The sequence below is a fragment of the Scyliorhinus canicula genome, chromosome 8 (assembly GCF_902713615.1).
Source record: "Scyliorhinus canicula chromosome 8, sScyCan1.1, whole genome shotgun sequence".
Classification (NCBI taxonomy): domain Eukaryota; kingdom Metazoa; phylum Chordata; class Chondrichthyes; order Carcharhiniformes; family Scyliorhinidae; genus Scyliorhinus; species Scyliorhinus canicula.
The window spans coordinates 148,204,599-148,227,424 of record NC_052153.1 but is presented as its reverse complement, the minus strand read 5'-3'; the positions used below and the strand labels follow the sequence as shown (position 1 = coordinate 148,227,424).

General features: G+C 47.3%; 1 protein-coding gene across 3 annotated transcripts in view; it reads left to right on the top strand.

Annotated features, from left to right (window-relative positions):
* msh3 (mutS homolog 3 (E. coli)) overlaps positions 1-22,826 on the top strand; it is a 378,564-nt gene that overhangs the window by 58,327 nt on the left and 297,411 nt on the right. For all 3 annotated transcript variants that reach the window (XM_038805383.1, XM_038805384.1, XM_038805385.1), the window contains exon 8: positions 11,232-11,398. In XM_038805383.1, the coding sequence (XP_038661311.1) occupies positions 11,232-11,398 (167 nt within the window). The remainder of the gene's footprint in view (positions 1-11,231; positions 11,399-22,826) is intronic.

Genomic DNA, 22,826 nt, shown 5'->3' with positions numbered 1-22,826 from the left:
TAAAATTTGAATCCAGGAGTTATAACAGTAGCAGACTAACCGGCGCCACCCCCACTTATTTGGAAAGGCCTACGTGCCTGGGACAGTGATAGCTAGGATCCACCTAGCTATCGAGGTATCCACCCCCTAATTTGCTGCGATTGATGAGGGTGATCGAGAACCCTATCGATCCATTGGACCTGGAGTAAGGACCGCCCAAAAGGATACAAAAGAGACGAAGGATAAAAAGTCCTGCGCACTAGAGATTGATCTCTTTTGGGACCGGCCTGTGTGCGACCAACTGCAGCAGAACAACCAAGTTCAAGGACCCGTGACCATTCCTGAAGGACGAGCCCAGCTGAGACGAACCCAACAACTTCCAACCGACCATGTGAACCCGGATAAAGGCCTTATCATGCACAGTGCAGGTCACTCGAAGTTAAGTAAAGGTCATCTTAGTCGTCAGGATCAACCAAAACGGGGAGGTCTCACCCTCCACGTTCTGGGAAGCGCTTAAGGCCGTACTAAGAGGGGAAATCATAGCCTACAAAGCGCAAAGAGATAGGGAGGAAAGGGTGGCTAGGCAGAAGCTGGTCGACTCCATACTGGAGGTAGACCATAAATACTCCGAGGCCCCGACTGTAGAACTTCTGGCGGAGAGAAAAGAATTACAAAGGAACTTTGACCTGCTCTCCACCAGGAAAGCAGTACACCAACTCCGCCAGGCACGCGGGGCCCTATACGAACACGGAGACAAAGCCAGCCGCCTGTTGGCCCACCAGCTGAGAAAGCAGGCAGCCAGCAGAGAAATTGTGCAAATCAGAGATACCAGAGGCACGTTGGAAACAGAACCAGAGAGGATTAACAAAACCTTCAAGGCCTTCTACCAAGAGCTGTACACCTCAGAGCCCCCAACGGGGAAGGCTGGGATGAACCGGTTTCTTGACGGACTGAACATACCAGTTGTGGGAGAGGGCAGAAAACGGGATCTGGAAGCACCACTAGCACTGGGAGAGATCATGGACAGCATTAGCTCCATGCAGGCGGGGAAGGCGCCGGGACCGGACGGATTCCCGGCGGACTTCTACAAAAAATTTGCGACAGCGCTGGCCCCGCACCTGCGGGAGATGTTCACAGACTCGCTAGCTAGGGGCACGTTGCCACCCACGTTAGCACAGGCCTCAATCTCGCTGATACCTAAGAAAGACAAAGACCCAACGGAATGTGGGTCATACAGACCCATATCTCTGCTGAATGCAGACGCCAAAATACTGGCCAAAATCCTAGCCAAAAGGCTAGAAGACTGTGTACCTGAGGTGGTCACAGAGGACCAGACGGGCTTTGTCAAAGGTAGACAGCTTACCGCGAACATCAGGCGCCTGCTGAACGTGATAATGACCCCCTCCGGGGAGAGAACACAAGAGGTGATCGTCTCCCTGGACGCAGAAAAGGCCTTCGACAGAGTCGAGTGGAAATACCTCATAGAGATACTGGAGCGGTTCGTGCTTGGAACAGGGTTCACCGCTTGGGTAAAGCTCCTGTACAACGCTCCCATGGCGAGTGTACAGACCAACAATACCAACTCCCAATACTTCCAGCTGCACAGGGGCACCAGACAAGGATGCCCACTGTCCCCGCTGCTGTTCGCACTAGCAATTGAACCGCTAGCAATCGCGCTCAGGGCAGCAAAAAATTGGAGGGGGATCCGAAGGGGAGGTAGAGAGCACAGAGTCTCACTCTATGCGGATGATCTCCTCTATATCTCGGACCCACAAAGCAGCATGGATGGAATCATCGCGCTCCTGAAAGAGTTTGGAGCCTTCTCGGGCTACAAACTCAACATGAGCAAAAGTGAGATCTTCCCATTACACCCGCAAGGGGGGGGGGGGGGGGGGGGCAGCACTAAAGGGGCTGCCGTTCAAACAAGCCCGACATAAATTCCGCTACCTGGGGATCCAAATAGCCCATGACTGGAAAGGGATCCACAAATGGAACCTCACCAGCCTGATGGAGGAAGTTAAAAAGGACCTGCAAAGATGGAACACACTCCCGCTCTCCCTCGCGGGGAGAGTTCAGACGATCAAAATGAACGTACTGCCCAGGTTCCTCTTCCTGTTTAGATCCATTCCGATCTACATCCCCAAGGCCTTTTTCAAAGCGCTGGACAAACTCATCATGGCGTTCGTATGGGGGGGTAAAAATGCTAGGATCCCAAAGAAGGTCTTACAAAAAACAAAAACCAGGGGAGGGTTAGCCCTCCCGAATCTACAATTCTACCACTGGGCAGCAACAGGCGAGCGAGTAAGGGGATGGATCCAGGAGCCAGAAGCTGAGTGGGTGCGTGCGGAGGAGGCCTCCTGCATGGGAACCTCCCTCCGGGCCCTCGCCACGGCAGCACTCCCATCCCCACCCAAAAAACACTCCAGCAGCCCAGTGGTGACAGCCACCCTCCAATCCTGGAACCAACTGCGGCAGCAACTTGGCCTGACCAAAATGTCGAACAGGGCTCCCATCTGCAACAACCATAGGTTCAAACCAGCACTGACCGACGCCACCTTCAAAAGGTGGAGGCAGGACGGGGGGACACTGACAGTCAGGGACCTATACACGGACGACAGGATCGCAACACTGGACGAACTGACAGAGAAATTTCAGCTAGCTGGGGGGAACGAGCTACGGTACCTGCAGCTCAAAAACTTCCTACGAAAGGAGACAAGGACGTACCCACAACCGCCACGACAGACACTACTGGAAGACCTACTGGACGCAAGTATCCTAGAGAAAGGGAACTGTAGTGACATGTATGACCGACTGGTAGATAGGGACGACACCGTACTGGACGCAACAAGGAGGAAATGGGAGGACGACCTGGGGATGGAGATAGGGTGGGGACTCTGGAGCGAAGCACTGCATAGGGTCAACTCCACCTCCACGTGCGCAAGGCTCAGCCTGACGCAACTAAAAGTGGTACATAGAGCCCACTTAACAAGAACCCGTATGAGTAGGTTCTTCCCGGAGGTGGAAGACAGATGTGAACGGTGCCAAAGAGGCCCGGCCAACCACGCCCACATGTTCTGGTCTTGCCCCAGACTCGTGGAGTACTGGACAGCCTTGTTCGAGGTTATGTCCAAAGTGGTGGGAGTGAGGGTGGAGCCATGCCCGATAGTGGCGGTCTTCGGGGTTTCAGAACAGCCAGATCTATTCCTGGGGAGGAGGGCGGACGCCCTTGCCTTTGCCTCCCTGATCGCCCGCCGTAGAATCCTGTTTGGCTGGCGGTCAGCAGCACCGCCCAGAGCTGCGGACTGGCTGTCCGACCTCTCGGAATCTCTCCAAATGGAGAAAATCAAATTTGCCATCCGAGGGTCGGACGACGGCTTCCACAGAACGTGGGAGCCATTCATGCAACTGTTCCGGGACCTATTTGTGGCCAATGTACAAGAGGAAGAATAGTCGGGGGAAGGTAGCGGGAGGGGGCTACAGGTTCGTTACGGGGGTTCGATGGCTAGCTAAGGCCCAAAACCAAACTAAATAAACATGTTGAGGGGGGGGGGGGGGGGGGGGGGCGCAGTTACTACTACGAAGATGCTTACCTGTAAATATGTATGTTAATTTTTGCGTGTTTGTTTTTTTTTCTCTCTCTCCTAACAATTTGTAATTTGTTCAATATAAAATATGAAAACTGAATAAAAACATTTATAAAAAAAAAAAAATCTTAGTCGTCAGGTGTAGATTAAACTACACCTGACGACTAAGATGACCTTTACTTTACTTAACTTAGAGTGACCAGCACTGTGCGAGAGCTGTGTATGTTATTGCATAGAGATGCAAGTCTTGTGTTATTAATAAACTAGGTTTTTGAACTAACATATTGGTTGTGTTGCCATTTGGTCGATATAAGAAACAGCTTGTGGTTCAACCCAAAGTAAAGAAGGCAACACTTATTGGCGACTCTGACGAGTTCTCGATTAGAAGTGACTTTATTACTCTAAGGGATCCCACAACTTTGAATTAAATTGGGAAAGAGAATGAACCACAAGAGCAAGTTTCATATCGGCCAAATAACCGATTTTCGGAAGTGTGCACTAACCACACGTGTAACTAACAGGGAAGGGTAAGGTAAACTCGTCAGACTTGTATGCAAATCTAGAGGGATTGTGATCCGGAATATAGCCGTAAGATGTACCCGTTGTTCGATCGACTCCTTATTCTCCCCTGTTCCAAATTTTAAGTAGAGAAGAGATGGCAGCACAGACCGTAGAGAAGTTGAACCCACAGCAGCAATCTGAGGTTACAGGAGTTGCTAAATCAGCAGTGCCTATATGGGAGGATGTGTTGGGAAAGTATTTTAAAGGGGAAAGGATGGCCCCTTTGGTGGAATTTTTGTGCAAACACTGAGACAGGTCCAGGAAAGACAGGACAGACTTGAAGGGAGAATCTTTGAGATATATAAGAAAAACGCAGCAAAGGTTAGAAAGCCAGTGGCAACAGTGTGCTGCTTGGCACAGTTGCGAGGCACCGAGGAGGTCGTCGAGTCGCTCCGCAGACAATTTGCAGAGAAGGAAGAAGAGAATGAGGGAAACAGTAAAGAAAGTAAGAACATTATTGAGGAACTCCCGGGAGAAGTTACCCGCTAAAGACAGGGAAATCGCTGATGCTAAACTCACCCATCAGTCTTGCATACTACACCTTAGCAGCTTCCAAACCCAGTATGACAAGGCCTATCAGATGCACAGCGCGCAGTCTTGATAAGAGAGGAGACTGAACACCAGGTCACCCAATTAACAAAGAAATACGTCGTTTTACAGGCAGCTTTAAGAGCGCTCGACCAGTCCACTAAAAAACAAAGGCAGAGCACCGTTGACCACTTTAAATGCCAGCGGAAGATTGATAAGTTCCAGTTGTTACTTTAAGTTCAGAATGGTTTTATGTGTACCTTTGGGACAGATGAGGAAGAGGTGGCAGATTGGGAAGAGTAAACTGAAAGCGGCAAATGCAAGTTAAAGGAACAGAAAGTCAAAAGCAGCCGCCACGCATCCCAAAAAGGCACCAGCAGCACCGGCTGCACAGGTCGCACCAACCCCCACAGCTGCCCTGACACCCATGAATCTGGTCACCACAGAAAGAAGGATAAGGGATCAGGCAGGTCCAGATAGCGCCTACATCACCCCAGTTTTGGTAACTCAGTTGAGGGCCGCTTGCAGTAAAATTACTCCATTTCAGCCCACCGCAGACCTGCATAGCTTCTTTGAGGAGGTGCGCCAACAAAAGGTTATGTACGGATTAGATGAGAGGGAGGAAGTTAAATTGATAGTAATGAGCCTAAGCCAGTCGGTAAGGTCAGCTTTGCCAGACCCCCAAAACGTAGGAGGAGGAACCCTAGAGGAAATTAAGGCCACAATATTAGATGCGATTGGATACAACAAAGGGGATCATGTGGAGGGTTTGAACAGATGCAGGCAAAAGAAAGGGGAACATCCGACCGCCTTTGCCAGTCGCCTCTGATACCTTTCAAGGCAGTATATGGAAACTTAGACCGCGCTCACCTCGATGAGGAAGACACCACTAAACGGTCCCGTACCTTAGTTTCACATGCCACTGAAGCAGGTAAAAGGGCTTGCGCGAATTATGACCTGGCATATACCATGCATAATGAGATTTAGGTACTTGGATGCCTATCCAGGGCATGGGAACAGTCACTTCAGGATCAGATGGGCCAGAATGCAGTAGAAGCCACAATGTACTCAGTCAGAACTAGCCAGGAACCCGCATGGAAAAATGAGGGCAGAAGCGAGGAACATTTCCCCCGAGAACAGTACCTCAGAGCACAAGCCCCCACCCACAAACCACAAGGTCCATGTTACACTTGTGGACAAGTAGGACATTTTGCCCACTATTGCAGATTCTATCTCAATTCGTCAATCTGATTGGGTATACACAGTTGTTTGTCATGTGCACTCATGTTCCAGATGGGCTTCACTGTGACACTATCAGCTCACATTTCCAACAAATTACCGTGCACAAATTGTAAAAGTCTAAATGTACAAGCGCAAGTCTAATTCATGCCAGACTCTGCTAGGTGCAAAGTCTGGGCCTGCATATTTGAATTCAAACACCACTCGGCAATTGGGATTATGTCGCGTTAATAGTAGTAATAAAATAGTGTACACATTTGCAAGGAATTCACTGCCTGCTGTATCAACAAAGTTCTTAAAAAAAAAAAAAAAAATTAGAGTACCCAATTGATTTTTTTTCAATTAAGGGGCAGTTTAGCAGCCAATCCACCTAGCCTGCACATCCTTGGGTTGTGAGGGTGAAACCCACGCAAACACGGGGAGAATGTGCAAACTCCACACGGACAGTGACCCAGAGCCGGGATTGAACCTGGGACCTCGGCGCCGTGAGGCTGCAGGGCTAACCCACTGCGCCACCGTGCTGACCTAAAGTTCTTTACCCATTTAAAATAAACTGGCTAGTAGCATGGTTACAGTATTGGATGTAGGAATTTCATACTCGGGTTTAATTCTGCGTCTTGTGATCATTTATTTATCTCTCTGACTTCAAGCAATGAGTGTGGGTGGTGGTGGGGACAGTGATATAGAATTTGTACATTCCTGAAAAACAGAGCCTTTGGCAGTTGCAATACAGAGAGCAATGTAAAAATTAACAAAAAACAAAAGTTCCTACCTAAATTAAATGTGAGCCAATCTTCCCACCAAAACTCAAAATAAACCATGTGAGGTCAATATTAACTGTCCACAACAGAGAGGAGAGGATCAAGGGTTTAAAAAACAAAAATGGCAGGTCTTGACAAGGTAGATATGGGAATGATGTTTCCTCTTGTGGGTGAGTCTAGGACTAAGGGGACACTTTGTTTTAAAAGGGGTGAGGGGAATTTTTTCTCTGAGGGTTGTGCAACTTTGGAACTCAATGCCTCAGGAGGCAGTGGAAGTGGGGTCGCTGACTATTTTTAAGGTGCAAGTAGAGAGATTATTGTTGGACAGGGAATTAAAGATCATCTTGTGTAGATGGGAATGTGGACCTCAATACAAACATATCAACCATGATCTTATTGAGTGCAAGCTCAAGGGGCTGAATAGCCCATGTCTTCTATTTTGTATGTTTGTATGGCTTAATGTGATCAGGCCCATCCTGTGTGTGCCTCCTGCCGTTTTTTATAGTTGTATGTTGCCTGTGTCCCACTCGAAAGAGAAGGTCCCCTTATTATTTTACTTCAATCAGGTTCCCACTTTGCAGTTGAGAACATGATTTAAATTTATTGTTGGCTGACCATTTGCCCAGGTGCAGGAAACCTGGCAATTACGTGGAAGCAATGAAGCAGTTAAATGTTTTTTACAGCATTGCTTCTGAGGCAGAAGGAGCAGGACTACGTTCCTCCCACCTTCTGCCAATCAGGGTCTCTCCTTGTGGCTGTAAACAGCAAACCACCATCCTGCACCCCCCTCAACATCCATGATCTATTCCACACACCCTCTGCACTACAGTGATCCAAAGGCCCCCCCCCCCCCCACAACCGTGTTCTAATCTTTGCCTCCGAGCCCTCCTCCCTCACCTCTGCCTCCTTGCCAATATTGTTGCCAAGTCATTGTAATTCGCCAACCTCCAACACACAAGACAAACCGATTACTCATGCATACTTCAAGGTGATGTAACAGTTCGGCTTTAAATGGAACTCTGCTCGTGCTGATGTTTGTTTTAATTTTAAATAATTGTGGGTTCAAGCCCCAGGCTCATGCCAGGCTCTCACTCCAGTGCTATGTGGGTGGAATGCTGCTTTGCCAGAAGTGTTGGCTTTAAACGAGATGTCAAACTTGACTAAGTTCTGGCAGTCATTACAGATTATATGACATGTTTCAAAGAAGATCTAACATTTGCTGGTGCCTGATACAGTGCTTGCCTTTCACCTGTTGTTGTTTGTTGATGGGTCTAGACCAGAACCCCAATTTTGCTTAGGATCCTGGACTAGAATCCAACTATTTTCATTTGGTAAGGCTGTGAGTAGATGTTACTACAGGTGTGCTAACACTGACCAGGAGACAGCTTTTATGTTGAAACTAACTTAAAGTTAAAAAACAGAATTAAGCACATTAGCAACAAAGAAATAGCTTTACAGTTAACAGTTAAAACATCTAACTTGTTTCCTGAATCACCATTCCAATTAAGCAAACTCAAATTTCAAATCCCACTTGTATATAAATTTGCCAACCATGTTTTACTTGCTCACCTTGGTGCAGAGTCCTTGGAGAGAGAAAGCTATTTTAGGTCCAAGCTGAAAACCTGCTCAACTCAGAGCCCTAGAAGCAACTCCTTTATCCCCTCCCATTAGCTACATCAGCAGCAATCAAAGCACACTGCATTCTTTTGTCTCGTGCCACAGATGTGCCTTGATTTGTTTAGCCAGGCTCAAACGGTTACAACATTACATTAGCTTTCTATCTAGATAAAATGCTTTTAATGTCTATTAGCAAAACACTCCCGTCCAAACATCATAATTACCTCACTTTCAATCACAGCTCCAGCAGGCATTCTGTCTGTAAGCATTTTAACCTAGGTTTTAATAATATTACTGCAAAAAATAAAATATGACCATTTCTTATATTCATCTCACATCAGAAAATAATTAACCAGCCATGCATCTAATTCCAGTTTGTGCAGCCTTAGTTAACAGTTACTTCAAGAGGAGTGAATGAATGTATGCAGAGCATTTTTTTCAGAGGGAGAGGACTTCAATTATCTGAGTTGGATAATCCCAGTAGATTTCACTCCTTCCTGTGAGGGGAAAAAAGGTAGTTTTAATGGATTTATGTTTCTATTAAAAATACGGTATAGTTTAATGTTGGGCTCGGACATGTTTAGATACCTCCTGGTGCGGAGCATTGTTAAGAAGGTTTTTTCCGATTTCTCAGTGGTGCCGCAACGTTCCTTATTGGAGCGGATTCTCTCCTGTTCGGGGTCGGAGGAGGAGGGCAGTGCGTCCGGTAGATATATGCAAATCGAAGGGGAAAAGAGTTGAGTTTGGTGGAAGGGGTGAAAGCGAAATGGGTAGAGAAGTTGGGGCGAGGAGTTGCAGCCAATGCTGGAGGAGGAGGAAGTGTAAAGTGAGGGGCTGTGGAGGGTGAATGCTACGTTGTCGTGTGCGGGATTGAGACTTATCCAGCTAAAGGTAGTGTTTTGAACCCACCTCACCAAGGCGTGGATGAGTAGTTTTTTTTTGAGGTGGAGGATAGGTGTGAGTGCTGCCTGAGGGGAACCACACACCACACACATGTTTTGGTCCTGTTCTTAGCTGGTTGGTTTCTGGAAGTCCTTTGTTGACACCATGACGGCGATCATCAATATTGCCCATTAGTGGCTATTTTGGGGGTTTTGGATGTGCCAGAGCTTTGAATGGATGTGGGATGAACGTCCTTGCCTTTGCCTTGTTGATGTGGAGGAGTATCCTGTTGGGTTGGAGGTTGGGGGACACCGTCCAGTTCGTTGGTGTGGCTCAGGGATTTAGTTGGGTTTTTGCACCTCCAGAAAATCAAATACACTGTGATGTCGATTTGAAGGGTTCAACCGGAGATTGTGGCTGTTTATATTGCATTTCAAAGAATTTGTCACTGTTAGCTGTTTGGGGAGGAGGGAGGTGGGGTTCTTTTTGATTTCTATTGTTTCATGGGTTGGAAGGTTGTGGTGGTGATTTGTATAGGGTTGGTGTTTTGTTGAATGTATTTGTTTGTATGGATTTGTAATTTTGTCTGACATATTAATTCAAGAAAAACATTTCCAAAAAAAGAAATAAGGTATAGTTTGAAGTGGGTTGAATTTAATGTTTCTGTGGAAGGAAAGGTTAATGCAGAGCCTAAGTGTTTTGTATATGTGGGGTTTGGTAAGTTCCAACTGTTTCTATTGTGCTTTGAGATGGCATGAAGAATAAATAAATCAGAAGTACGCAGGTGTTACTAGCAACTGATTGCCCGTTTTAAGGTAGAAAAACATTTTTTGTTGTAGCTGGATATATTGCAGTTAAAGAATGACACAAGTGAGTGAACATCTCTCAACTCTGCTGGGAGAAAAATTGGGCAGGACGGGTGCTGCAAAGAGACAGGCTTCCTAAATAATCAGTTGTCCAGGAAACCAGGGAATTGGGACAGAACGGATGTCTTGAGGTGACCGAGTTAAGAGAACATAGACCAAGGTATTGCTCAGAAGAATTCAAGGAAGAGCAAACAATGTGTTCCGAGTTGGCGAGGCAATCGTAATAACCAGATTTAAAGTGAGAAAACAGACTACAGGGTTAAATCAAAAGTTTGATGACCGTTTAATAGAGCCTGGAAATCAAGAGTTAAAGCAATTGTGAATAGTTGTGCAGCAGTCAAGGCAAATCAATCCTAAAGGGGGTGGTATAAACAACAAATACTAGATTTACTGTTGAATGTGGAGTGGAGCATTTTTTAAATAAGAGTCATTTGGAAAACTTGGGCAGGATTTCAGAATGCAAACCAGTAATGGAAAGCATTATTGTTAAAGAATATTTTAAAGTATATTTTTGGGAGTGAAGTTTGGAAACTCTCATGTGACAATCATCTGGGGGGGGGGATTCTGGAGAGAAACCCACATGCAGTAACTTGGGTTCAGAGTGGATGTGTGTATTTGACCATAGCCAATTTGTGTGCTTATAGGGTCTTTGTGTTCCTGGGAACATTGTAACTTAAGATGTATATTGTAATCAGTGTTAATCTTAAAATTGGTGTGTATTTGTGAGGCTAGGGGGGGGGGAGGGAAGGAAAGAGAGAGGAGAAGTAAAGGTGTAATGTACAATAATCCAATTTTTCTTGTGTGATAACTTTTTTCCCCTTGTTGCTAAAGCTAATTAGCGGCCCTGTGACTTTGTTCCTCCATATTTTTATTTTATCCCATCTTTAAAGTACAAAGCCAATGCACAGAATGGACAGGGCAAAACCTTAATCCACTCCATTACCCACTCCAAAACCAATCCAAATTCATATTGAAGCCAATTCATGGTCTCTACAAGAGAGAGACGCAAGATGCAAGCTGACAAGAAAAGGCATTGCACCTCACCTTGGGCTCGACCTCCTGCTTGATCTTAGCCAAAAGGCCGAGAATCTTCCCCCACGTTTTATATTTTAAAAAAAAAAGGTAAAAGTTACAGCCTTTTCCAGGGTTCCATTTTGGAATCTTCCCATCCAGTTATAACATCAAATTTTGATTTTTACCATTGTATTTCGCAGGCAGTTCAACCCAATACTGGTGACGTGGTTTTTGATTGTTTTCACGACTGTAAATCCAGATTGGAGCTGGAAAGTCGAATCCTATGCCTACAGCCGGTTGAGATTCTGCTCCCGATAGAGTTGTCGGAGAACACTGAAAAGCTTTTGGCGAGCATCACTGCTTCAAGGTACATCTGACGTGAGCAATTTTGACTTTAATGAAAGGGAACTCGGTACTTGAATAATTTTCAGCCCCACTTCTGCGGGAACCATCGTGAGCGGTGCGCGCGAGTTGACGGATCATTTAAAGGTTCGTTGACCTCTGGCCGGAATTTCCGGTTTCTGGGTTGGCGCGACTGGAAAATCCCGCCCAATCTATTTCTTCCAGAGGACATTCAAAACTATACGGCCCACCCACATGCATTCTATGACGGTGGAGTCAAACTCATTTTATAAAGGTGGGCTCGATCTGACTTCCCTTGGTGAGGGCCACATTCCCCAAAGGTTATCTGGACATTCTGAGATAGGGATTTGTATGCAATGTGCCTGCTTTGTGTAAAATATTTAGACACCAGGGTAGCATGGTTTCTGCCATATAAGCCCCCACTGCATTTTGGATGTCTCTGGCAGCCACTTAAAATCAATGTTTATTATTTTATCAATGTAAAGAAGACTCCACCACACTTATTCCTGGAAAATGCATTGTGCGAGTTCTGCCTAGTGTTCCCAGTTCTATTGGGGCCGAACCAGCAGTCTATTTAGGGATCACCAGAGGCTGCTGAAGAAAGTGTGGGGAAAGAGTGTGGCCCTCACCAAGGTCCGTCATATCGAGCCCAGCTTTATAAAATGAGTTTGACTCCACAACAATACTGTGGACTGCTGCCATCTCGCACTTGGCCCTCCTGTATTTTCCTCCTTCCACCCGCCTCCTAAGACTTACGAGTGACACAACAAAGCTACATTTGATTCTCTTCTGGGCAAGCTGATGCTTGAGGTGAGATATGCAACGCAGTTGGGCTCCATTGTAAAGAGGCCTGAGGCCCAATTTGAATGAGGCCCTGGATCTGGCTCTGTTGCAGGCTAGAATGTAGTCACTAATTCTGGAGGATTTAAATAATAATAATAATAATCGCTTATTGTCACAAGTAGGCTTCAATGAAGTTACTGTGAAAGCTCCAAGAGCAGTTCTTCATATCTCTGCTACTGGGAGTTGATTTAATGCCGTGATTTAATATTTTGCAGATAATTACAACAACATCACTGACATGATGAGAGTTACTGAACTTTATTTGTTCATTTTGGTGATTGTTGCTGTTTAAACAATGGTGCTAATTTAGAAAAGTTATACATGGTTTCTGTTCCTCAACATGCTGTGTGTCATAGTGTTTTTGAATGATTTATTCTTTTATTGCAGCTACCTGTTGCTCTCAAATTCAGCTCATGGGATTTTCATTCAGGTCTACAAAGAAATTCAAAATTAATTTCAGAATTCATCTGAATGTTCTGGTGATTTACCCGGTTGGTGACAAACATGTTCTGGGACACAAACTGCACTTAAGAGGGGGGAGTACAAAGATTTTTGCAAAGACTATTATCAGAATTTAAAGACCAATTATTTTCTGTTTCAAAAAACGCACATTTTCTTTTGTCACAAAGACACCGAAACTTGGTGTAATCCATTTTCTCGGAGTGAATTTGACTGAGACAAAATTGCACCGAATTTACAGGACAAAACGGACCACTTGCTCCAAATGCTGTGCGCTGGTGTTTATGCTCAGTAGCCTCCTGCAGTGCTACATAATCTCTTCCTATAACATATCCTTCCTTTCACCATCATATGCTTATCCAGTTTCTCCTTAATTCCTTTACTACTCCTTGTGGTAGCAAGTTCGACATTCTCACTACTTCTGCTTTTCAAATCTGTTCCTCCAGAAATAACCCTGGAGGTCTGTTTACATGTTTTCTTTGAACCATTTTGTTAACCTGCATTGTTACTCTTATTGATTTGTGAATGCCAAGCCTCTAGATTCTTTGCCCCCATTTAGACTTGAGAGACCATAAGACCGGAGCAGAATTAGGCCATTTGACTCTCATATCATGGCTGATATGTTTCTCATCCCCAATCTCCTGCCATTTTATTCTCCTAGGGGTTTGTGGCCTCCTTACTCTTAATCAAAAAGTAACCACATAATAATAAACCTTTTATTGAGGCTCATTTGCCAGTTACATGCAAGTTTGTGATCATCTTTTTGTATGTTGTCACAACCCATATATCGCTCTCCTTGGCCTCCTTCACTGTTTGAACAAAGTTCAACCTTGGCTTAAAGAAACAGCAGCTCATCTTTCAAGTGGCCATTTACAGCCTTCCAGACGCAACATGGAGATCAACGATTTTAAACCGTAATCTCTACTCCTATTTTTATTTATTTTTCTTGCTGGTTTTGGTTTAAGCACCAAAACAAAACCAAGGGTGTTGCATAGGGAGCCTCATCAGTAATGCTCAGCTGCTGATTAGAATATTTTGTGGAAAAATTGGAAAGTTCACTAGAACAGGGGTTTTCACACTCTGCGTTGCAACCCGCGGGTCGGGAGGGTCATGCCATTCCTAATCGCAGGAAGAGCGCCCAACTGCTGCCACCGGACTTTAAAAATGCTGGCAGTGACGGACTTTTGCAATTGCCGGCATTGTTGCGCATGCATGCCGGATCAAGCAGTGCGCAGGCGTGGAGCCCAGCGGGGTGGATCACCTCCTCCTGACATCAGCACACCGTCCAGGGCCAGTTTTGTTTTAGAAAATGAGGGAGTCCTCCCACTGAGAGCGACGGCAAAGTGCAGGTCACGTGCCCTGTGCACTGAAATCATGTGTTCTGGGCGCGAGAGAGATTCCTCCATTTTGTAGCTGCCAGCAAGGCTGGTGTGAACTCCGAGGCCTCTGCTGAACAGCCCATGAAAAGAAAAGCTGAAAATAGGAACAAAGCAGCACAAAGATGATTACATGAGGTGTGGGTTTATTAATTGTGCCGCTGCAAATCCGGATTCAAAGTTCATGTGTGTTATATGCAGGGAAGCACTGGCAAATGAAAGTTTAAAACCCTCAAAGACATTTGAAGACTAAACATGGCGAGTTAGAGAATAATCCTCTTGATTCTTTTCAACCGATGCAGTGAGATCTTAAATCATCAATGGAAGTCGTTATCAGAAAAGTAGCATTGAAAAACAAAGCAAGTGACATCATGAGTACCAAGTAGGCTCATCTGTCACGTTAAAGGTAAGTGAAAATGGTGGGTCGCAAGGGTCGGTCGGCATGGATCACGAAGGATGTCCAGTTAGCAAAAATGGGTCCCGGGCAAAAAAGTTTGAAAAACACTGCACGAGAATGACAACAGTCAGTGAATAGGAAAATAGGAACACTAACAGAACAGCTACACGGCAATGTGCAAAATTGCCCAGGTGTGTCCTGTACACCACACACACTGAAAAAATCCAACCCAGCCAATTGCTGCCGTATAAGTCCACTCTCAGTCATTAGAAAATTGATGGAATGTGTCATCAACAGTGCTATCAAGTGGCACTTGCTTAGCAATAAACTGTTCATTTTGGGTTCTGCCATAGTAATTAGGGATGAGCAATAAATGCTGTGGACCTGACATCACACGGAACATTAAACAAATTGCAAGGGTGGATTGAATTGCAGTTTCCTTTTCAATATCAGAAGTATTGGTCATCGCCAGTATATTTATTCGTATCAAGTAATCAGCCACTACTATCACTAAATGCTTTCTGCACTCTCGCCTACCTCAAGATCTTTAACAAAGCTTGGGCAGTTTATCAAAATATCTCATAACCCCAGGTCTGAACTTGGCCAACATCACTCCTTCCTCTGCAATTGTCTTTCTATCAATTGTTTATCTCTGACTGCCTGCCACATTTACTGTATATGCTGCCCATTCATTGCATATGTTTCTGATTTGCTTTTTCTCACAAATTGGAAAAGAAAAACTCAAGACACTTAAATGGTTTTCATTGCGAAAAAAAACAGCTCCACACTGTGATTCTGGTGTGCAGAACCAGTGTGAGCAAATTGCCAAATGGAAAAACATCAGGAGACCCTATCAAGATGTGGCTTCACGTGGATCCTTTCAGCCTGGTTGCTGGGAAACTAGACTTGTATATGTTAATCATCTTTCTGAATGGATGATTTTTAATAGAACATAGAACAGTACAGCACAGAACAGGCCCTTCGGCCCTCGATGTTGTGCCGAACAATGATCACCCCACTTAAACCCACGTAACCTGTATACCCGTAACCCAACAATCCCCCCATTATCCTTACACTACGGGCAATTTAGCATGGCCAATCCACCTAACCCGCACATCTTTGGACTGTGGGAGGAAACCGGAGCACCCGGAGGAAACCCACGCGCACACGGGGAGGACGTGCAGACTCCACACAGACAGTGACCCAGCCGGGAATCGAACCTGGGACCCTGGAGCTGTGAAGCATTGATGCTAACCACCATGCTACCGTGAGGCCCAAATATTAACCTATTGACTCTACTGCATATGCCATGTGTATATGTGGCAGGACAAAATGATCTAAACTGTTTTAATGTGTAAGCTGGGAACAGGGTGAGGTATTTTCTGTCATTATTTATTAATTTGACCCAGTTTCCCCACCCCTGTGGCATTGCGGGAAAGCTGTGTACGGGGTCTGCTATCTGGTCTTTGCCAAGGCTGCTGCTGATCCAGCAGACAGACAGCTGTTTTTGTGCCTAGTTTATTGTTGGCCTGTCTCTGCAGGGTTAATCCTGTAGCTATAACAAGCACATCCAAGTATTTAACCTGGGCGCCATAGAGACAATCTAACCAGGACATTGCCCATGTTGCATCATCGATATCCAACTATTCAGCTGCTTGTTGACGAATGCCATTGCTGGTGATTAAAAAAAATATATATACGATGACCAAGGAGGCAACCAAGAGAACAGAAATACGATTCTAGTCCTGATGAGGTGAGTTCTACAGCAGGAATAAAGTATTACAGGCTTCCGGTTTAATTTGTGAATTTTGGATTCAAACTAACAGTGATGACAGCAGGGCACAACTTAGAAATGGCCTTTCAATTTGAATCTTTTCTAGCCATTATGTTGCTACATACTGCTTAAAACAAATTTGGGATTTCTGATGGAATGTTTGGTTATTTTTTTAAAGTTAAATGTATTCGGTTAGCGAGCATACATAGACATAGAAGGGGGTTGAATAGCCTGTTTTTGTGCTGTGTGTACTATGTATTTCCACTGTACTGATTTAACCGCCCAAAACGTTTCCAGTGACCTTTTTGTGTTTATGCTTAATGGCTCAGGAAAGCTTCAGCTTTTGGTCCCAGTGTCAGCACAATCAGGTGGTACTCAAGTAATATAATTTCATGTCTGAGAGGAGAAATGCTGTGAAGAAAGGTATTGTAACATAGTGTTCATGTTACTGGACCAGTAACCCAGAGATGCCTGGATTAATGCTTTGGAGGCTCAGTGACCTGAGATTGAATTTACTGCTGACTTTGGGCACAAAAGCAGGATCACCACTGCTTTAGCGGACTGCAGGATCCAGGACCGCAAGTTGCCAGAAGCAGCTAAAAATGTCAAGGATGCAGCCCACCCCTTGGAGTTGCTGGCCAATTACAGAGCTGGCAGCTAAGCAGTCTCGGGCAGGGCCACTGCTGGGACTATATCTGGAAGAGGAGCGGGCGAATGGAGGACCCAGAGCCTGTAACTACCACTTGGAGGAGCATGCAGAAAGAACAGTCTGAGGCAGTCATCAGGAACTAGAAGAGCGATCCAATCAAATGGGCGGCATGGTGGCAATGCTGCCAGGGATCCGGGTTCGATTCTGACCTTGGATAACTGTGGAATTTGAACATTCCCCCAGTGTCTGCATGGGGTTTCCTCTGGATCCTCTGGTTTCTCCACACAGTCCAAAGATGTATTGGTTGGGTGGGTTGGCCATGTTAAATTGCCCCTTACTGTCCAAATATTAGGTGGGGTTACGGGGATAGGATGGGGGTGTGGGCCTAGGTAGGATGCTCTTTCCGAGGTGTGGTGCAAACCTGATGGACAGAATGGCCTCCTTGAACCATAGGATTCTATGAAATCCAGTCTGTGGCTCCAGAGCGGAGCGGCCACTTTGAGTGAAATCAAAATGTGACATCCTAGGAAAACAGATAAATGACTGATTGGTGAATATTTTGTTCATTTATCTTCAAAAGCTTGTGCAATTTGTTAGTAAGTGTAAGGTTTTATTTGTAGTTATTAGTTACTGTACTAACAGTAGTAAAGGTTATCGGGAATAAGTGTTTATTAATTATAAACTAATTTAAAAAAATAAATGAACACATAAAGATGGCAGGGCAAGTGATGTGTTGCAGATGCAGAATGTGGAAGTTCCTGGACCCCAGGCCAAACGTGTCTATACTTTGTCTGTGGCTTGAGGTGCTTCGGCTCTGAGTAATTGAGCTTGAGCTTGAGCTTGAGCTGCAGACGCTGCGATGATTGGGAGGGGGGGGGGGGGGGGGGGGGGGGGGGGGGTGGTAAATTACTTGAATGTTTTATACCAGGAGGTAGTCCATGGTCAGGGACCAGAGAGTGTGACGGCTGTGGTGCCTGTCTGGTGCCATGGTTTAGGACATTTGTTCTGGGCTGGAGAGGAATTTGCAGTGGGAAGGGGAGGATCCAGTGGTTATGGTCCACGTAGTTACTAATGAGATAGATAGAACTCTGATAAAGATCTTGCTAAGGGAGCATGAGAAGCAACAAGCTAAATTTAAAGAGCAGAACCTCCAATGTTTGGAATATTACCTGAGCAATGAGCAGATTGGTATCGGGTTAATCAGATTGGAGAGTTAAATGCATGGCTCAAAAATTGGTGTGGGAGAAATGGATTTTGATTACTCGGGTACTGGCACCAGTACTGGGAAAAGTGGAACTGTACCATTTCGACAATCTTCAACTGAATCACGCTGGCTCCAGTGTTCTGATGAGTCGTATAACTAGGCTGCTGTGGGGAGGTTTAAATCTAAATCATGGGGGTAAGGGATCAAATTTGGCATGATGTGATAAATAAGAGAAGGCAAGGCAAGAGGGGCGACATGGTAACATAATGCACTGCTGCATCACAGCGCCAGGGACCTGGGATTATTTCTGGCTTTGGGCCATTGTCTGTGTGGAGTTTGCACATTCTCCCGATGTCTGCGTGGGTTTCCTCCCTGTCTTCCGGTTTCCTCCCATGGCCTAAAGATGTGCAGGTAAGGTGGATTGGACATGCTAAATTGCCCCTTGGTGTCCAAAAAGAAGTATAGGTTAGATTAAGGGGTTAATGGGATACAGCGGGGGAGTGAGCTTGGGTGAAGTACTCTTTTTTTTTCAGAGGGTCCGTGCAGACTCAATGGGCCAAATGACCACCTTCTGCACTGTAGCAACTCTGAGAACAAGGGTAGAAATATGGGAAATGGTGATCAGAGCATGGCAGGAAGGGACAAGCGCACGCAGATAAGGCTAGAGGTTACATAAATAGTAAAAAGACAGAATTAAAGACTGTAGATGAATGCAAGCATCATTCATAATAAAGCAGATGAATTGACAGCACAAATAGAAATAAACATAAATAATCTGATAGCTGTCACAGAGACATGGCTAAAGGATGACATACTGTGTCTGGTAAAGAGTACATTATATTTAATAAGGACAGGAAGTTAGGAAAAAGGTGGAAGGGTAACTATGTTATGTCAAGTTAAGGGTGACACAGTGGTTAGTACTGCTGCCATACAGCACCATGGACCCGGGTTCGATTCCGACCTCTGGTCACTGTCTGTCTGTGGTGAGTTTGCACGTTCTCCCTGTGTCTGCATGGGTTTCCTCCAGGTGCTTCAATTTCTTCCTACAGTCCAAAGATGTGCAGGTTAGGTAGATGGGCCATGATAAATTGCCCCTTGGTGTCCAGGGATGTGCAGGTTTGGTTATGGGGGTAGGACAGGGTGGTCGGGTGAGTGGACATGGTTAGAGTGCTCATTTACAAGGTAGGTGCAGACTTGATGGCTGAATGGCCTCCTGCACCTTAGGGATTCTATGATTCTAGGTATACAGTAACATCACCACTTAGAAGTTGCAGTGATCCTAAGTTGGAATGGTATTGTTCCTTCACAATTGCCAGGTCAAAATCCTGTAACTCCTCTCAACAACATTGGGGGTTGGACTGCAGTCATTACGAGAGGGCAATTCGGCATCACCTTGAGGGAGATGAAGGATAGCAATGATGTTGCCCGCATGCCATGCACAAATATTTTTTAATCCTGTGATTGGTCGCAACTCTATTCTCTTGCCACGTTGCGCTCGTGTGAGAGCACAACATGGCCGGAGAATCTCGGGAGAGCCTTCCAGTGGGCCTCCCAGCGGCCACCACGCCTCACGGGGTTCACGAGACATCGGAGTCAGACCTCTGCCCAAAAGGGGCGGGACCAAACTGCGCTCTTAAACCTACCTGCCCAGGGACCCCATAACGGTGTGTCCTCACCCCAGGGACTCCATAATGGGGGTGTGGTGTAGTGTCCATATGTGTAGGGGGTTACATTGACCATAGATTCAGGATGTGGAGGACCCACAAACTCACTTAGATATTGGCGCACACTTTCAAAATGGCGGCCCGACCAGAGTTCAGTACCCCAGCGCTTTGGGAGAAAAAATAAAGGGTGCCATACTCCGGAAATATTTCTGTGTTGTGGAGAGCGGGAATTGCCGTGCGCTTCCCGGGCTTGACCCAGTGAGACCAGCAATGATATTCAACTTTAATTTGTTCACTTAACGAGGCCTCATGGGCTTCTCGCTGTAAATGCAGGCTCACCAGCCGATTCGCTGCCCCACCCGCCCCACGCTAACAAGGTCGAGCAGCACTTCAGCTGCATTTGCTCAGTCAATCCCAGCCAGATCGCAACAACGGCACCAAGGAGACCAGCTCCAAGATTCGGGGATGCCGACCTGGGGGGCTGCTGGTCGCTGCGGGGGGGCTGCTGGCCGCCGGAGAGGAGGGGGGGGGGGGGCTGCTGGCCGCCGGGGGTGGGGGGGGTGGGGGGGGCTGCTGGACGCCGCTGGGGGGGCTGCTGGTCGCCGCGGGGGGCTGCTGGCCGACCTGGGGGGCTGCTGGACGCCGCGGGGGGCAGGAGGGTGTCCTGTTCCCCCAGAGGACCCAGAGGCTTAGCCATATGGCAGCTGGTGCTGCCTGGGACGAGGTGATGGAGTTGTGAGGGCTGAGATTGTGACCTGGCCTCCAGAGCAGGAAGAAGGACAATGACTTACACCGGGCAGTCTGAGTGAGCAGTCACCCATGCGGAAGCTGGCAGTCACCGCAGAGGTGAGGAACCACTGGGCTCCACCCGGGGGACCTGTCAGACGTGACTTGTCTCACTGACTGACCCATCCCTCCACTGACTATGTCCATTCTCCCGCAACTCCTCCAGCTGACTGCCAGCCAATCCCAGCCGGCCACTCTTCAGCTACCCTGGAGACCACCTTGGAGAAGAGCTCTGAGGATGCCACTGTAATAGTCGTGGCACAGCTGTCACCCACCGGCGTAAATACACACACCTCGGTGGGAAACATTAGTGGTCAGGCTCCTGGATCACAGTCTGGTGTGCAAAGCTGTTGATGTACATCAAGTGGAGATAGCAGCCCCCAGGCGAGACAGCAGTAGGAGATCTGCTGGATCCCAGGACCCAGCTGGGCTCCAGCCTAATGCTGAGCCTGTGGTGCAGAGGTACCCGGAGCTGCTGAAGACGTGAGGAAGTGGCCAGGACATTCAGATGGAGATGTCAGTGTCACCCCAGCAGATCCATAGCTGCTTGGAGGAGTCCCAGAAGCAATGCACATGAGAGATGGCGACAATTCATGGCACTGAGGCCAACACTGCTAGGCTGGCAACCGCAGTGGGGAGCCTGGTGCACGATGTCGGCACCATTAGTGAAGGTGTCCAAGACACTGTGCAGCCAGAGATGGCCTTGGCTGAGGGTTTCGGCAGAATGTCCGCCTCACTGGGGGAATGCCACCCAGTACCAGGCTGACCTTGATGAGATTCGGCGGGACATGTCCTGCTCTCAGATGGGCAAGGCCGAGGCGATGCGGAGCTTGTCCCAGTTGCAGGTGGGCATTGCCGAGGCGCAGCAGAGCATAGCCGGATCACTGAGTGCGTCAACATGATGGTGCGGGCCATGGGGAGCTACCAGGACCGGCAGAGCTAGATGATGCATGGGGAGCTGGGGCTCGAACCAGCTGCTCCTCCGTCCCAAGGTTAACCCCAGGGCCCTATGGTCACAGACTGTGGGGTGGGGGCGCTGAGTGCCAACCCAGAGCCACCCCATGGAGTGGTGATGGTGGCCACCAGTTTCCCTGAGTTCTAACCCTCTGATGCGGCGACGTCTCACAGTCAGCGCACGGGACAGGACGACACAGCTGTGTATGATACAGCACCATCGGGAGAGTGGGGAATTGTATTATACAGCACCATCGGGAGAGTGGGGAATTGTATTACACAATTGTCTGCACGTCCTCCTCGTGGGTGCGTGGGTTTCCTCCGGGTGCTCCGGTTTCCTCCCACAGTCCAAAGATGTGCGGGTTAGGTGGATTGGCCAGGCTAAATTGCCCTTAGTGTCCTAAAAAATAAGGTTAATGGGGGTTGTTGGGTTACTGGTATAGGGTGGGCTTGAGTAGGGTGATCATTGCTCGGCACAACATCGAGGGCCGAAGGGCCTGTTCTGTGCTGTACTGTTCTTAAAAAAAAAACATTAAACACCCTTGTATACAATCAGCATGTTGGCTCTTGTCGCTTTCTTCTGCATTGTGGGCCGACCTCTGAACCCTTGGCCCATCTCTTCAGGCATTCCCCAGGCACACCTCGTGCATGTGATGGGTGTGACTATGGCACAGATTGAGGAGCACGTGTGCTCAGCTCTCTGCGGTTATCATCACCATCCTGCCCTCAACAGTGACCCGCTGATTGTGCTGACACAATACCAGCACCCTGGAGTGATGTGACCCGTACCCAAAGAGCGTGGGATTTGGGAGGTGGGGCTGTGAAGGACCAGGCCACCTCCTAAGTGAATCGGGCGAGTATGTGGCCCTCGGGGCTTGCCGGACCGTCGCCACTGCCGCCTGTCCTGCAGCCTCTGGCTGGTCCTCCGTACCTCCCCAGCCTCATCCTCCAGGCCCTGCTGATCCAGCCACCCATCCTGGGGTGCTCCTCTAAGAAGCCGGGTTGACCAATTTCCCCCAGGATGTGGCTGTCATGGACACTCCCTGGGAAGCGTGCACAAACTTGGGGCATCCGAGCTACGGCAGAGAAACCTGCTGCCTGGACATCTTGCTGGGCTTGGTCCATGTCCAAGACAATGTAGTTTTCTGTCTGGGCATACAGGGCATCCATGACCTGTCAGATGCACCTGTGGCCTGTGAGATATGGCACAGGTCTCCGCTCCACCCCTGGAATGATCCTGAGGCGTAAACGTTCAGAGCTGCGGTAACTTGATAGCAACGGGATCTCCACGAGTTCCTAAGTCCGCGAGAACATTCCACAGGTGTC